At 44.3% G+C, this 17067-nt stretch overlaps 1 protein-coding gene across 1 annotated transcript; it reads right to left on the bottom strand.

Moving 5' to 3' along the window:
- Positions 1 to 607: 607 nt before the first annotated feature.
- On the bottom strand, positions 608 to 15472 carry stx3b (syntaxin 3b; the record flags this gene model as incomplete). The annotated part of the gene is made up of 11 exons (XM_080525438.1): positions 608 to 685; positions 5638 to 5748; positions 6117 to 6227; positions 6959 to 7093; positions 7640 to 7713; positions 8431 to 8539; positions 8911 to 8981; positions 9106 to 9180; positions 9429 to 9528; positions 9650 to 9724; positions 15443 to 15472. The coding sequence occupies 11 exons, from the start codon at positions 15470 to 15472 to the stop codon at positions 608 to 610; spliced, it is 969 nt and encodes a 322-aa protein (XP_080381564.1).
- Between the last annotated feature and the right edge of the window lie 1595 nt (positions 15473 to 17067).

Raw genomic sequence — 17067 nt, 5'->3', positions numbered from 1 at the left:
TACACGCTAAAGAATTAGTAGATCGAGGACTTTAACCATAAAGCACAGCTATGACTATATTGTGAAGTTAGAATGTTGTTGCTCAGATATAACACATATTTTGTTATGCTTACATTTCAATCATTGATGACCTATTCAATTCATTTATCCCAATAATACTATGTCCTCCTTTCACGGCCAGGGGGCGACGTAGTCCATTGGATTCTCAAAAGTCCAAGATCCTAAATCAGGATTAGTCCGAGGTCCTAAATTAAAGTTGGTGAATTGAATTGCTGAACACATTAGAGCAGTGATCTAAATTAAAAGACATTTAATAACTATAACAATGTTCCCTACAATTCATACAGCAAGAGGAAAGGGGACAAGGAGAAGAGAGGTCTCTGGTTTGATGTTCTTTTAAGTTTGGATTGAGTGCTTAACAGGGGCACTTCAGCCATACATCTTCTGGCTCATGGAAAACCAACAGGTAATTCACTCTGAAAGCAAAAAAAAATAAAAATATTTCTGCAAGGATAATATGTACCATAATCTAAACGGTGCTGGATGGATATAGAGGTGCTCTGATGTATTTGCGTTTGCTGAATTTGCCTTTACCTGTTCAAATCCTTTACGAGAAGAAGCTGTACAGATAGGAGAACCCAACGATTCCAATAATCGCACAGCACAATGTAATCATCATCTTTTTCTGCAGATTCAAAGAAGAGCAAGAGAAGTATGAGAGGTGGTAAAAGAGAGCAGAAGACATGAAATGAAGAAGTATCATATATTTGGTTCCTAATCATCTGAAGACATCATGGATCCTAAATACCGGTATCTGTAATACAATAAACAACGTTCAACTAAATGGTTGAACTTTTTTTCACTGGAGATGAACAGTCAAATGAGAAAACAGGTTCGACCAGTCAGCAGGGGTGGGAGGGGGGCGACGGGGGGCGGGGAGAGCATCAGTGTGAATTTGCTTGTGTGTGTGTGTGTGTGTGTGTGTGTGTGAAAACTACTTGATGATCGAACTGAACTTTCTCTAGCACTACTGACTGCTTGTTATAGAAAATGTTACTTGACTATGATGACTGTGACAGTTGTTTCACTTACTTGTTTCACTCACAATAAGTCGCTCTGGATAAGAGCATCCGCTAAAGGACTCAAATGTAAACAACTATCTTTAAGAGAAAATATATGCATCATTCACGAATGACTCGTTCACAGGCACACATCTCAATATTGCACACTGCACAATTTACAACAGAAAAAAAAACTAACTACACAATGCCTTAGATGCAGATGCACATGCAGATGAAACAGTCACCACCAAACCATTAAAAAACATAAAATCTTTTATTCCTTCATTACAATCTTTGGCCTTCACCATAACATTATGGCAAACATAGAAACATAGCTTACATTTAAAACAGCCGTTAAGAACAGCTTAAAATTCCCCAGACACTCAATGTCTCATTCATAGTCTTGTCATTTGCCACTTGCGGACATTAGGGCATTGTGATTGTAGAGGATGTATATAATGAGGGGAACAGAGTATAGTGGAAATCAATCAGAATCTTTGTGCGCTTTGACGAATAGAAAAAAGAAGACACGGTAGTGTTTGAGTGGCATCAACCTCTCTGGTCCATGAGGAACATCACAGCCTTTATATCCAGACTGATCCACTGGGCTTCCGCCTCAATATCAGAATCATAGGTACACTAAACAACGCACCATTCCTCTGCCTGCTTGGGGGAAGGAGGCAGTTCTACACACTCATAATGGCATGCCATTTCAGGCAGGGGTGGCGTGGGTCATGGGGGATGAAGGGATTGATACCTTTCGACAGGTTGAAGATAAATTAAAAGGAATTAAATAGCTTAACATTATTAAATACATTTAAAAACAGTTCATAGAAATGAAAGGCATTGTTTGAGGCATTAAAACATTTTCGAAGACTCCCTTTTTCCATTATAACAGGTGTGTGGGTCTCTTTAGTTCTTTAGGTCTCCAAACCAATCAGAGACTCAACCACCTCTGAGAGGACACCAGCCTGCTCTGACCAGGCAATCACACCCGCTGAACCTGTTCTATTGGTCAGATATACAGTGAGGGAGGGGGGGGGGGGGGGGGGGGGAGTGTCTGGGTGCAAGAGGAGTGAATTGTTGAGTCTTCCTCGCCCTTTGAGGCTTAAACAGCTAGAAGAGGGTAGGATGGAGTGATGAGGAGGAGGAGGATGGCTAGATGGAGGCGTGGCTCCTCTATAAAACCTCTGATAGGATGATGGCAACGACGATGATGGCAAGCACGGCACATACCACAGCAATAATGATCATCTTCTACAGAGGGGGGAGAGAAAAATGGAGAACAAATATATCAGTATTTACGGTAACATATGAAGAGGTAAACCATAGACAAGAACTGCTGAAGGAAATGAAGCTTTGACACATGATGGGCGGTCGACGTCATGTCATGGTCCATGGAGCCCTTTGAGACAGAGTGTACAGAGCTTACATGAGTCATGACTGGCAGCAAAGCCAAGATCCCACCCATCATAGCACAGTGACTCATCACTGTAGAAGGCCACCATGAACACAAGATGACAAGAGCCCAAATAGTGACAAAACAAGAACCAAAACAATGCAAAAACAAGAACCACTCCAACTAATGGTGCTTTTCCACTACAGTGCCAGCCCGGGTCGACCCGGGTCAGCCCTGTTTATTATCCTTTTTCCATTGCCAACCGAGCTGGCCCGAAGCGAGCCGAACCGGGCCGAAAGGTACTTTTTTAGCTACCCTTCAAGAGCAGGAACTACAGGGCCGAAAGGTACTTTTTTGCCAGGCTGCGTGTGACGTGTGACGCTGCACACCGTTGATTGGTCAATGGAAATCGTCATCCCATGTTCATAGATGTCATCACTAACCGCCATTTTTAAATACCACAACAGATTTCGCTCTAGGAAAATGTCACTTACTGTTTCTGTAATAACGTATTAATAAAGATTTGAAAAAATATGATAACCATCGTATTATCTTAGTTTAATGTCATTTCAATGCATCATAGAACTTTTATTTACAACAAGCATAACAAAAAATCGCTATTATGGCGATGTCCTGTAGAACTGAAAGCGGCAGTTAACAGGCAGGTAACATCCATATGCTGTATATATAAATAATGTCGGTGTCGACCGTGATAGCAGTATCGACACCATTCAAATGGTTTCAGATTCCCTGTCCTCTCCCCTATCCGGACACGTTTGAATTGTTATCCTAACCCACGGTAAATCACAGTTATTAACCCGCAAAGGGTGCCTCCGGGCACCGTGTATGTCCGTGAATAACACCGGCTATGAAGGTGGTACAAACACAATACTACTTTGCTAACTTCACCATCGGTATACGGTCATTTTGAGCCCTGAACCACCGCGCTGACACCCCGAGAAGATATGCTTTTAACCGTAAACTCAATGAACCGGGAGTTCACCCGCTGCTGCTCGCAGCACCGCTTGCTGCTGGATGAAACTCCCGTTGACAGCAGGGGGAGAGAATAGTTCTACCCGGGAATTCGCTCCGCGCTGTGTCGACCGTGATAGGAGTGTAGTATCGACACCATTCAAATGGTTTTAAATTCCCTGTCCTCTCCCCTATCCGGACACGTTTGAATTGTTATCCTAACCCACGGTAAATCATAGTTATTAACCTGCAAAGGGTGCCTCCGGGAACCGTCTTTGCCCGTGAATAACACCGGCTATGAAGGTGGTACAAACACAATACTCCTTTGCTAACTTCACCATCGGTATACGGTCATTTTGAGCCCTTAACCACCGCGCTGACACCCCGAGAAGTTATGCTTTTAACCGTAAACTTAATGAACCGGGAGTTCACCCGCTGCTCTAAGCAGCAGCACGTCATGGAGGATATCAGCGGGGGGACAGACAATTTCTACCCGGGAATTCGCTCCGCGCTGTGTCGACCGTGATAAGAGTGTCGTATCGACACCATTCAAATGGTTCTAGATTCCCTGTCCTCTCCCCTCTTGGGACACGTTTGAATTTTTACCGTAACCCACGGTAAACCACAGTTATTAACCCGCAAAGGGTGCCTCCGGGCACCGTCTTTGCCCGTTAATAACACCGGCTATGAACCAGGAGTTCAACATGCGTCAAGTGCTTATATTCACTACGAGCAGTGTCGACATCGATCAGGCAGTAGCCATCTCATATGCTCATACAGTTCATAAAGCAGACAAGTGAAGGCAGTGGTTTTAAGGGTTCAAAAAACATGACTTTATTATGTGTACATAGCTTCCTCTCTCTCTCCCTCTCTCTCTCTTTCTCTTTCTCTCCAAAAAACCACGGTTAATAATATACCACATGCCGAGGAAAAAGTATACGATAGCTTCAAGTTCCTCCATGTTGCTATTGTTGTGGCTGTGTTGTGTCTCGTGAAAATATACGTCACCACCATGGCGCGCTGTTATGACGCGTAACTCCGCCTACTATCTCCTACTCCTCCTACTCCTCCTACTCGTTCCTGGTCTCTTGTGTATAGTGGAAAAGCGCCAATACCCAGAACTGTTCAAAAGCGTGCCGAAGCGTGCCGAAGCGAGCTGACCCGACCCGAGCCGGGCACGATAGTGCCATAAGTGCACCTCCACAGTGTTCCTGTCAAGGGCAATCCCAGACACACAAGAGAAAAGTAAACACACCCAAAGATTAAAAAATAAAATTAAAATAAAAACACACCCTGTAAAAGCCCAAAAGAGGGAAAAATCACCAACACACACACTAACCCTCGCACCCTTAGAACGTCGAGCCAAAGCTCCAAAAGCACCCTGTTGCACTCCCAATGTTACTCACCCTTTTACACAACTGTTACCTCAGGCCTAATGCCAAGCCCACAATCAGAGCTATGATGGCCAGCAAGACTAGCACAGCCACAGCTATCATCATAATTTTCTGTAGGGTTAGAACAAGTGGACTCTGTTAGGACCATTTTTTCATGAACATTTACGATGAACGAAGACGCGTCTGACATCACAACAACTTTGCGAATGGAACAACACTGTGTCCACTCCTTTGTTGTGGCAAAGGAGAACCTTTACTACTACCTGCCCACTATGCAGGACAGTCATGTCTACTCCACTCCTTTTACCACTCATTTTCCTAATTTTACCTCTCATTTTCCAGGGTAAAGCCATCGACAACAAAATAACATGTCTTTTCAAATAGTCTCACATAAGCACACGCACGCATAGACAAACAAAACCTCTTGAGTAAAATAAGACTGGTTTAAAAAAAATCATGACATTCAAACTACAGTCATGCATCAGATGACATGGCAGGCTATTGTAGCTGCAGTTGGAAAAGAGGAAATTATATACAGCTTGAGGGAGAACAGAAAATGAAGAGAGCCAGAGAAAGACTTAAGCGTGGTATTTGTGCGAATGTTGTGTGTGTGTGTGTGTGTGTGTGTGTCTGTAGCTCTTGGGGGGTAGAGATCTGGAAGAGGGGTCTGGGTTTGTTGGGCAGAAGGAGTGGGAGGGGTTGTAGGATCCTTGGGAGGGGGGTCGTCAGAGGCAGGGGGCGGGGCATCAGAGGCAGGGGGCGGGGCATCAGAGGCAGGGGGCGGGGCTAGGGACTTCCTCTGGTCACTCACGCGTCGGGCCTCCTGCTGAAACTTGGCGGCTTTCTTCGTGTCAGCTACCGCCCGCTCCACGAAGCCCACCGATTGGTCCATGTTGTTCTCAATCCTCTCAATCATTCCGCCCTGACAAGGGGGCGGGACGTCGGAAGGAAAAACGATGTGCGGAGGAGGGAGGGAGTGGAGCAGTAGCGAAAGAGAAAGAGAAGAGGAGAAAAGAAGTGCAGAAGAAAAGCAGAAGACATGTAGATTGTATTACGGTGGTGTGTGTGTGTGTGTGTGTGAGACCAGTAGTGTGCATGTTCGCTCTACTATATAGTGTGTGTGGTTTTAAAATATGAAAGCATGCCAAAACGTTGCTGTGTGTGTCCGAAATGTTTTTATATGTTGTCTAGAGACTTTGTACTGCAGTAAAGGGGATAGAGTAGAGTAGAGATAGAGTGAGCAGAAGACCACCATCAGAGCGTAGCTTGGGTAAAGATGGAGTACAGTACCTTGCGTGCTTTGCTCTGGTACCTGATGGCTTTTTTGGTCTCTGTCTTAGCCACTGTTATGTGGTCCACAGCTTTGGACACCTGGTTCTCTATATTGTTGACTATATCACCCTGAAAAACACACACACACAGACACGCACACAAACACAAACACACACAGATACAGACACACACACACACACACACACACACACACACAGGAACCAAGCAAAAACAACAAAGCAGGATTATTGATTTTATAACATAACTGATTGCATAAGAGAAGCAACAAAACATAGCATAAGAAAGAATGAAAGTTTAGGAACAACGTAAGACTCTTACCTTACACACGGCTTTCCCTCAGAAAGCATAGGACAACCAACAAGATACATGCGGTTACAGAGACATACATGTAGCAGTGGTGACTAGTTTACAGTGTGTGGTTGAATAGATGTGACTTACTAACTAAACTCATGGACTTTCTCCAAAATGTCGGAGTGATGAGAAGGTGAGAGTGACGGGGAGGTACGGATGGAGAGAAAGATCAAGGGAGCCCCACGCCAGTGTGTGAAGAGAGGAGGAAGGCAGGAAAAGTGGACAAAGGCCAGGGAATGACTGGAAAAGGTAGAGAAAGACAAGAGAGAGACACAGGAAGATAGACAGACAGACGAAAACGGGGGGAAAAAGGGGAGGGAAGGAGAGAAACAGGAAAGAAACAAAGTTAAACACAGCAGGGTAAACATGTGGGGCCAATGATTGGATGGATGGATGGATGGATGGATGAGTGCATAGTTGGACAGATGAGTGGATAGAGGGATGGATGAGTGGATAGAGGGATGGATGACTGAGGCAGGGAAGTGTACCTGGCTCTCCACCAGCATGGCGATGTCAACGAACATGTCGTGCAGCTCCTTGATGCTGCTTTCCAAACGCACAATGTCTTTGTGCCGGGACTCAATCTCACTCAGAGCCTGCTTGGAGATGCCGGAGTCCACGATCTACCCAGGGGAGGGAGAGGGTCAGAGGTCACACTCACACAAGATATATACAGGGGTTCCACATCTTCTGAAACAACACATTCAAGCACCTTTCAATGACTTTCAAGACTCAATTCCCTCAAATTCAAGGACCCAACACGGCATAGTTTGAGACAGATCTAGATGAGAGTTTATATAATAGGAACTATCCACTCACAGACAACAATTAAAAAGAGAGGCTTGAATGTGTGAACACTAGATGGTCTCTTGCCTTCTCTACCACAGCACAGCAAAACAATATATTGTGAAATATGTGTAAAGTTAATGTGTTAAGTTAAGCAATACAGAGACTTATCTACTATAATGTAAAAAAACAAATTGAATAATAGATTTCTTTTAGAGAGAGAGGGGAATTCAAGCACTTTCAATAACCCATGTCTATTTTCTAAATCTTTTAAGACCTTGATTTCTTTTTCTCAAATTCACAAACTTTCAAGGATGTCAAGGACCCGTGGGAACCCTGTATATACAGACAGACAAAACAAGCACGCACACACGCACACTTACCCCTGCCGCGAAGACAGCTGAGTTTCCACTCTCTAACATCTCCTCAAGCTCCTCATCTGTTGTTGCTTTACCAGCTGGAGAGGGGAAGAAAATTGAAACATGTCATACAGTGTGTGTGTGTGTGTGTGTGTGTGTGTGTGTGTGTGTGTGTGTGTGTGTGTGTGTGTGTGTGTGTGTGCGTGTGAGTGTGAGTGTGTGTGCAAGTGTGTGCGTGTGTGTGTGCATGTGTGTGTGTAAATGTGTGTGTGTGTGTGTGTGTGTGCAAGTGTGTGCATGTGTGTGTGCATGTGTGTGTGTGTGTGTGTGCCGTCCGACGGATTGATGGCAGCTGCTGGACTGAAAAAATCAGGTGGAGTGCTGAGGCACAAATATGTACATTTCAAGCCTGCAAACTGCGACACTTTAAATAAATGTGCAATAACACTATGTGCAATATGACAACCCTAGATTTTAAAGTTTTATTTTTTTTTATTTTTTATTTTTCTTTCCTAACACCAGGGGAGCCACCCCTCCTAAATTTCGTTGTTTGGTACCTGTACTGTAGCAATGACAATAAAGACCATTCATTCATTCATTCATAAATGTGTGTGTAAGTGTGCGAGTGTGCGTGCGTGTGTGTAAGTGTGTAAGTGTGTGTGTGCGTGTGCGAGTGTGTGTGTGTGTGTGTGTGTGTGTGTGTGTGTGTGCGAGTGTGTGTGTGTGTGTGTGTGTGTGTGTGTGTTTGTGCGTGCGTGCGTGCGTGCGTGCGTGCGTGTGTGTGTGTGTGCGTGGCGTCCGTGCATGCAACTCACTGATCTCCAGCTGTCTCTGGATGCGTCCTTTACTCCTCTCCCTGAAGTCCACCTGAGCCTCGTTGTACTTGGTCATGACGTCCACAAACTTCCTGGACAGCACGGCATGCTGGGAGGAGGGCAAACAGGAAACAGACGATGGGGGGGGGGGGTCACGTGGAGCAATGCTGACCCTACTGACAGGCTTACATTTGGGCGGCAGGCTCAGTGTTGAGGGAAATAGTGTGTCGTGGTCCAACAATGCCGAGTTGTCGACCGACTACGTTAGGTAGGATTGTACCCCTGTTGGATCCCAGTTAGGGAAACCTTGTACTAAGTGCATTACACTGCATTACAATCCTGCTACACTGTGGTGTTGGACAGCTAGATCTTACATGGGGCTCTTTAGGGCCTGGCCAATAAGACTATACTGGACTGTTGGCTCAAACCGGACTGCTGGCTTAAGATCTGGTTAAAGGGTGAGGGGAGATGAACTCTGACCTGTGATTTACGTATCCGCATGTCAGCTGACACTCTCTCCTCCTCCTCAGACTCCAGATTCCTCTCGATGGCTGAGAACCAATCAACATGCCTGATTAACCATGATTCATCAACCAGTAACTATTCAGTAAAATCACTATTAGCCAATGAGCATTCACTCAGTTTCTGTCCCGTCCTGTGGGGAGTTTGACTCACTCTTGAGTTTGTTGCGGGCGTTGTTGGCCATCTTCTTGATGTCGGTGGTGATAGCCTCCAACTCATCCTGTGTTTCTGTGGGGAAAGCAGTGAAGGAGATAATACACTGAGAGAACAAGAGAAGCTAAGGTGGAGGGTGAGGAGGAGACGCAGAAGAGTCATACACAGTAGAAGAAAAGAGATAAGAGATGGAGGTGAAATGAGAGAGATGAAGAAATCTAGAGAAGGAGAGATAGGTAGAAAGGGAGGTGTGGGGGGGAGAGAGAGAGAGAGAGAGAGAGAGAGAGAGAGAGAGAGAGAGAGACGGCATAGGCAGTATTTACTCTGTTCTGACGTGGGGGCAGACAGGATGAGTGAGTAGAGCTTCTTGACTTCAGCCACATTCTCATCAATCTTATCAATACTGTTCCGGATGTCCTCAATCTGAACCACAGAGAGAGAGAGAGTTATGTACATATGCATTTATGCTCGCACACACACACACACACACACACACAGTACGTCAATAGAAAAAATAAACTCACACACATTCACACACACCCACCTGGCAGAAGAACTCGTCCATGAACGCTGCGTTGTCCACAGCGATCTCCACATCCTCGTCGTCAACGTCACATGTCTGAAATGAACAGAAACTGGCATCAGTACACTAACACACACACACACACACAACATGGTGTATCGGTGCTGAGTGTGGCACACGCACACACACACACCCACCCACCCACCCACCCACCCACCCCGTGCTGATATTTGCACTATGAAGGGCGAGGGCAAAGCTAAGGAGGAGAACCAGTTCTTAGTTGACCTCTCCTTCTTAAATAAACGTCAGATAAATGTCAGATAAAGGGGTAAACAGACAGAATACTGGGCTGTATTGTCAGCTGGAACGGTAGAGACAAAAGGAGGAGGGGTGAAAACAGAGAGAAAGAATTGGAGAGGGAGAGAATGGGAGGGTCACTGGATAAAGAGTGCCCTATTGGGATGGGGAGGAGGGTATTAGCCATTACATAACCGAGTTTGGGAGATGATTAAGATTATCTCAAGCCCCCCCTTATCGTTTTATAGGGCAGGCATGCAGGGAGGCTCTATAATCCAAAAGTTGGGATTTGAAATCAAACGATTACTAGGAGGTTAAAGTTATAGATGATCAGCTTTTATTTGACGGTATTAATGACAAAATTACAATACGTAGCATATGGGTGTCACCACTTTGAATTGACACTTTTTATACATAGTCCCCCCCCTATTTCAGGACACCAAAATGTGGTCGACAATCCTTTGTATGCAATAACAATGGCTGAAGTCTGCGACCCATTGACTCCACCAGCCGCTGGGCATATTCTGTAGTGATGAGCTGCCAGCCCTGTTCTGTAGCCATTATGTAGCCATTATCATCCAGAAATGAAATGCATGAACTTTCCACTTTTTACACTCTGAAAAGCTCCCTAGTTGTAGTATCATTTGGGCCATTGTCTTACTGAATGATAAAGCGCCTTCAAATTCATCCGGAGGGCATTTACTTGCAATCGAGCAGACATGATGTTTCTGTAGATAGTTACATCGATTATTACGACGTGAGCCAGTTCTAGTGGCAGCTATACAGGCCCCCGAACCACAACAACCCCTCGGCTGGGGATGGATCCTGCAAACGGTAGTCTCTGACATATTCACGCTTGCATCCTTGTTCCTGATTTGTGGGACAGTTGTTTTGGGGAACATTTTTCAGTCATCCACTGTACAAGTCTTCCTTGGCCTACCAGGCTGTTTGATATAAGCTCGCCAGTTCTTTTTGTCTCTCTTTTAAATTAGGCTTAGTTCCAAACTGTTGATTTGGGCAAGCCTAAGCCCAATGCACACAGCGTGCGATTTTGTCGCACGACAACATTCGATTCTCAATTCTTTGAATTATTTCAATTGGTGTGAATGGAGAATCGAATGTTGTCGTGCGATAAAATCGCATTGCACGCCGTGTGCATTGTCTCATTCAAAACAATGGAATCGAATTCAGAGGTGCGACAAAATCGGGGCTGTGTGCATTGGCCTTAAGGTTTTGGGTATGTTTCTGCTAGTTTTTTATCTGAATGCTCAGCCTAATATTGGCTTCTCTTTGACCTTCATTGACATCTCTTTGGTCCTCATGTTGACAGACATAATAGTAGACTCCAAAGGCAAACATAACGCCTAGAATCAATACTAGACATTGACAACTCTCTTATGCCTACACAAATGATGTGTCAGAACACACCTGACTAACCAGAAACCCTAGTAAAGATATACATAATAACCCTAATCATCAGCCACTTTAAAGGGTGAAACCAGTACACAAATATGAACCCAATAAAAGCTGTGAAAATCTATTCTACTTTAACCTCAGTCATTGTTTGATAGAAAAAATGCTTCACTCTTGTATTACTTTCAGGGCAATACATATGCTTAGCAATGGAGGCTGGTGGAGGTAGAAAGCAGAGGACAGGCTCATTGTAATGCATGCACTGTTCAACAGTTACAACAGTTTACTGTTGTTACGATGTTACCGTTTATGTCTTACAGGGCTACGGTAGTCCAAAGTCGGAGTAGTTTACTTTCTTGGTCAAACAACAGAAAACAAAGTCAAGACAAGGAGACATAGAGCAACGTGTTCATTCTCTCCTTCTCTCTGTTCCCTCCCCTCCACTCCTCTCCTCCCTCCTCCCTCCTCCACCTCACACACCCATCAGCTGAGATCCAACACTGTCCTGAGTCAGCTGATTCTCCTGTAACTGTACAACTAACTTACAGGGCCCACATGAAAACCTGGGGCTTCATCTCCTGAAAAGCAATCAAATATAGTCACTTTTGAAACCATATACTGTATATAGCTGGAGTAGACATTTGATGTTGACAGAAAAAATCACTATACCTACATGGTCATATTTAGTGCTCAGTGTCAACCTCCTCTTCTCCACTTTGAATAGCAATGTATGAATCTTACAATTCTAATGAAAACACTTAGACAGACACACGCGCACACACACACACAGCTGCAGTAGTGAGATAAGACTAGTCAAAGCACAATTTCCTTCCTGTGCTCTAAGTCTCACTCATTCAGCAAAAATGAGGGACAGAGGGAATGAAATGAGTGAAAGAGAGAAAGAGAGAACGCATTGAGAACGAGTTGTGTCAGTTTGACACTGAAACCACGGGGTATGAAGGTTTCAGTGTCTCCCTTTAGTCATCTGTCTGTTAGGAAACTTTCATGACTGGCCCCATAAACCTCAGTCATCTTGTGACTATTATGACTTCACTTCGCTTCACCTGCTATTGAGATTAGATAATACCTCTCTGCTGTGCAACCTCAAGACATTTACGTCCAGCCACATTCTCCTCAACGGGACAATCCCTTGCCCCTGTACAATTTAGCCCTACCCCTCCATTTTGCAAGTTAGGGGTGGGGTTGTTGGGATAGAGGGGTAGGGCGAAGAGGTCGAGCTACATGGCCCTCCAAACTGAGTTTCTTCAGAGGCACACGCAAAATCGAGTGTTATGCTAAAATCTCCCAGAATGCCTTGCGAATCATCGGCAAGATAGTGGTGAATGCACAAGCAACAAAAGAAAAACACAAATGTAATGTATTTTCTTCGGTAGTAAAGATTTTCAAATTATGATAACCATCCTATTATCTATAATTTAATGTCATTTCAATGTATTATAGACAAGCACAACAAAACATTGCTAGTATGCTGATGTCTCTAGCTAGGTAGTTAACGTTACAACATTGTTTTAAGGCTGATTTGTGCATGACAGTCCTGCATTTTGACATATTTCCATGTCGCATTTCCCCCCTTTGATGGCATATGACGCCCAGAATTTAACTAAAGTCCAGAAGCGAAGTTGCTGCACTTGTTACCGATGATCCTCTAATATCAGTGCAGACTGGCAGGGTAGGAGCACGGGTTGCTAGCCTACAGAGCACCACTATTCTGTCATGAAGTGGCCTGGTAATGAAGCATTGTTGTTTTTTATCTGATGACTTGTTCGATCGATTGATAGCTTGAAACATATAATATAATGTTGTGAACGAACCACAAACGTCCATTCTTTTCTATGATACTACTGATGGTGTATCAGGGTCTTGAAGGGTCATCCCATTTCATAAGGGAAGATTTTTATTAGATTCAACCTTTTTGTCATTGCAGTCAACAAAATTATTTTTTTGCTCGAGGCACAGGGTCAGCCTGGAGCAATTAGGGGTTAAGTGCCTTGCTCAAGGGCACAATGGCAGTGGTCAACACCTTAGATATGATGCCAGCAACCCTCCAGTCACCAGCTCACATGCAGCTCCCTCCTGAGGTGGGGATCGAACCAGCGACCTTCCAATTACTAGCCGGCCACTCTAACCTCTTAGCTACCTGCGTTACCAAGGTTATTTCAACCACTAACAAGGTTATTTCAACCACTACTCCTTGTAACTCTGTTCCAAGGGGCAAGTCAAAAAAGTGAGGGGCACTCGAAAACGAGGTGGAGGGGTAAAAATAAGAAATGGGATTGGGCCAATGGTGGTGCTTCACTGATTCTTAAGGCATGTGATTGGACTCTAGGGTCCTCCTTAATGGTGTCTTTTCATTGGCTCTTTTCATAAAATCTTCACAGTGCTTCATCCCACTCTTCCTGACACTATTACATTTTTTATTTTCATTTTTCATATGATAGATTCAGTCCTGTAAAATATGACTGAATTCCATCACAGATAGAAAGAAATAATGTGAGACACTGTGTGATTAACGATTAACTGATTTACGATAAAGACTTTTCCTCTCCCACTGCTGACCTCTACGACTGTGAGAGATTGCATTAAACACATGATCCCACATTAGTCACACTTGTATTAGCATGGGGTTTGTAGTCGTTTGGTAATTGTATGGCATATGGAATTACTCAACATCATTAGTGCTATGCAATTCCAAAGCCATTTCTAATGTACTGTGCAACAGTATGACACTCACTGCACTGGGGGTTAGTTCTGTGGAAGGATACTGTGAGAGACTGCACTTAAATGTGGAGTGATGGAGATACTCCTTCTTTCTTGACAGTTGGCACGTCTTCTACATATTCAGTCCTGTATCAGTATAATGCAATCTGTCTCTGTACAGACAGTGGTTTCTCGGCAGTCCGATTAGAGAGTTTGGTACAGAACACTGCGTGCCTGAGACTGACCTGTTGACTGACCTGTTGGGTGTGGAGACTGGACTGTGGCTTCCTGTTTCAGACTGTTCCCTAGTCTACAGCATCTGTCAGCTGACCTGATCATGCACCTGACATGAGCATGCATTTCAACAATACAACCCCACCAGCAAGTTAAACATTAGAGGGAGAGGGGGGGGGGGGAGAGAGAGAGAGGGAGAGAGAGAGAGAGAGCTAAACCACCAGCATAATGGCTTGCAGATATTATGTAAATGGTTGTTCAACAAGTTCAATTGTAAACAAATAACTAATGGACCATGCGTGCATTTCCATTTTGCTTTCCTTATCCTGAGGGACACCAACTGCAGCTGCCTGTAAGATAACAATGCTTGTGGACAGCGCTGACAAACTAACTTAAACATTGCAAATATTTGGCCAACAAGTAAAAGGTGGCCATGGCAACACATCCTGACGCTGCTGCGCTGGATCAGAACGGGAGCCTCACCCCACATGAACCACTTTACAACAGAACAACAGATCTATACATCCTGGTTCAATTGTATATTGGAAACTCGGCCAACAAGCGATCAGCTTGAGTAGCCTGGGTGGTGTAAACGAATCCATTGAAAAATACACTGAAACAACGAGGGTAGCCTACTACAACATTAGTAAAGTTGTAATTGTCCAAGGTGGCGATGGCATGAGTCCACTTGTATTGTCAGGCCTACCTGCCTAAAATAATAATTAACTGATGACGTGGGCACTGCTATGCCATATTTCCCGTTAAATATGGATATCGCGCGAGGGACGACACAGACTTGTTGTCACCCGTTACCTTGTTTTAACCCCTACCGTAGTTGCAATTGTCCTGGGTGTCATCATGCCCCCAAGAGACACACCGACAAAACGAACCTCCCGGGACCATTATTCTCTATGTAATTGCGAATCAATCCTCTTTGATTAAATTGAGGCTGATTATCTCCGAGGATGTAGTTATGTCATCGTATCAAAATGCATTGGGGCTTCAAATGCCGTAGAGTACTATCAGCTTGCATCGAATAAGTACCGATGTTGTTGAACAACAGACCAAATAATTGGAATACAAAACATCTGTCTCGCTCAGGAAAAGGTGTCACTAACATTAACACTCCAAATGCAACATCCCGACACTTACCGCTTTGAGTTGCTCCAATCGGTCCTTCATCCTGCCGACTATAAATAAAACAAGCTAAAACAAATAAATTAATCTAGATATATTATACGATAAACTATGAGGTCTGATCCTCGAACTGTCAATTCCTCCGCCAGCTGGACAGCTAGCCGTAGAACGGTATCCCACCGCCAGTGAGTTGAAAGTCAACTATTCTAAAACTATTGGTAACAAGGTTCTGCTTTAAATGTTGTTTTGCTGATAAATTACTGCTTTTCCGACAATTGTCCATACAATATGGCTGCGGGCAAGAAGACCGTGTTTATTTGTGCTAAATCTCTCAACTCCGGGGATTAAAACAACAGTTGTGCACAGCCCGTATAATCTCTCTTTCGCTCGTCCCCAGTAATCGTTCTAAAACGCACTTTCTAGATCACGCATGCGCAGAGGCTCCTCGTCCACTTGTCGTCCATGCGGCCACGCCCTGGCCAGTGTGATACCTGAGTGTTGACCGACCGTGCCAAGTTAAAGGGAACGCAGCCTCAAACATTTTTCCATTTCATTGTGACATTATGAATGAATGAATGAATGAATGAATGAATGGTCTTTATTGTCATTGATATAGTACAGGTACCATACAACGAAATTTGGGAGGGGGGGCTCCCCTGGTGCTAGGAAAAAAAATACTAATATACTAAAAACAAGAAGAGAAAAAGAAGGGAAAAATAGCTGGTTCACATATGATTCGTGTGTGGCATTTGAGCTGTCGACAAACAAGAGACGCCTCTGCATGGGCTATGCGTATTTACGCACGGGGAGTGTGCGCGTAATTAGATAACCACAAAATCGATGTTTATAGCCTATATTCTAATCGGGACTCCAACGTTCATTAACCGCCCGTCCCCCTTAAACACACACACACACACACACACACACACACACACACACACACACGCACATACACACGTATACACACACACACACACACACACACACACACACACACACACACACACATCATCTGCCATCTCTTTCTCTGTCTGTTAAGCCGATAAGGAAATCATTTATTACTACCCGTGACCATAGCTGCTGTGTATCATGGCACCAACACTAATAGGAATGGCTAAGCTACAGGCAACAGAAGGTTGGAGATGTAACATGGCTTTCTCTCTCTCTCTCTCTCTCTCTCTCTCTCTCTCTCTCTCTCTCTCTCTCTCTCTCTCTCTCTCTCTCTCCTCTCTCTCTCTCTCTCTCTCTCTCTCTCCCTCCCTCTTTCACACACACACACACACACACACACACACACACACACGCACACACACACACACACACACACACACACACACACACGCGCGCGCGCACACACAATTATTTAAAATAATCTAAAATAACTAAAACCCAAATAAATAAATCGGACACCTTTATTAACTTGCATAGATAGTGAAGTGATGTGAAGTGACAGTGATGGACCAGGTGGTGACGTCTCAAAGGACTCATAGCATGTTTTTAAACACGTCTTAATTCATTCTGATGCTTCCATGATGAAGTATAATCCTGGTCCATGTATGAATCACATAAAGAATGAGAGTTCTCAGAGGCTACAACAAAAGATGTTGACCCGGGACGGTGCATACAATATAACATTCACG

Source organism: Nansenia antarctica (assembly GCF_963989245.1).
Source record: "Nansenia antarctica genome assembly, chromosome: 3".
In the NCBI taxonomy this organism is placed as follows: domain Eukaryota; kingdom Metazoa; phylum Chordata; class Actinopteri; order Argentiniformes; family Microstomatidae; genus Nansenia; species Nansenia antarctica.
Note: the sequence above shows the minus strand (reverse complement) of the source record. Positions and strands in the feature narration are given on the sequence as shown.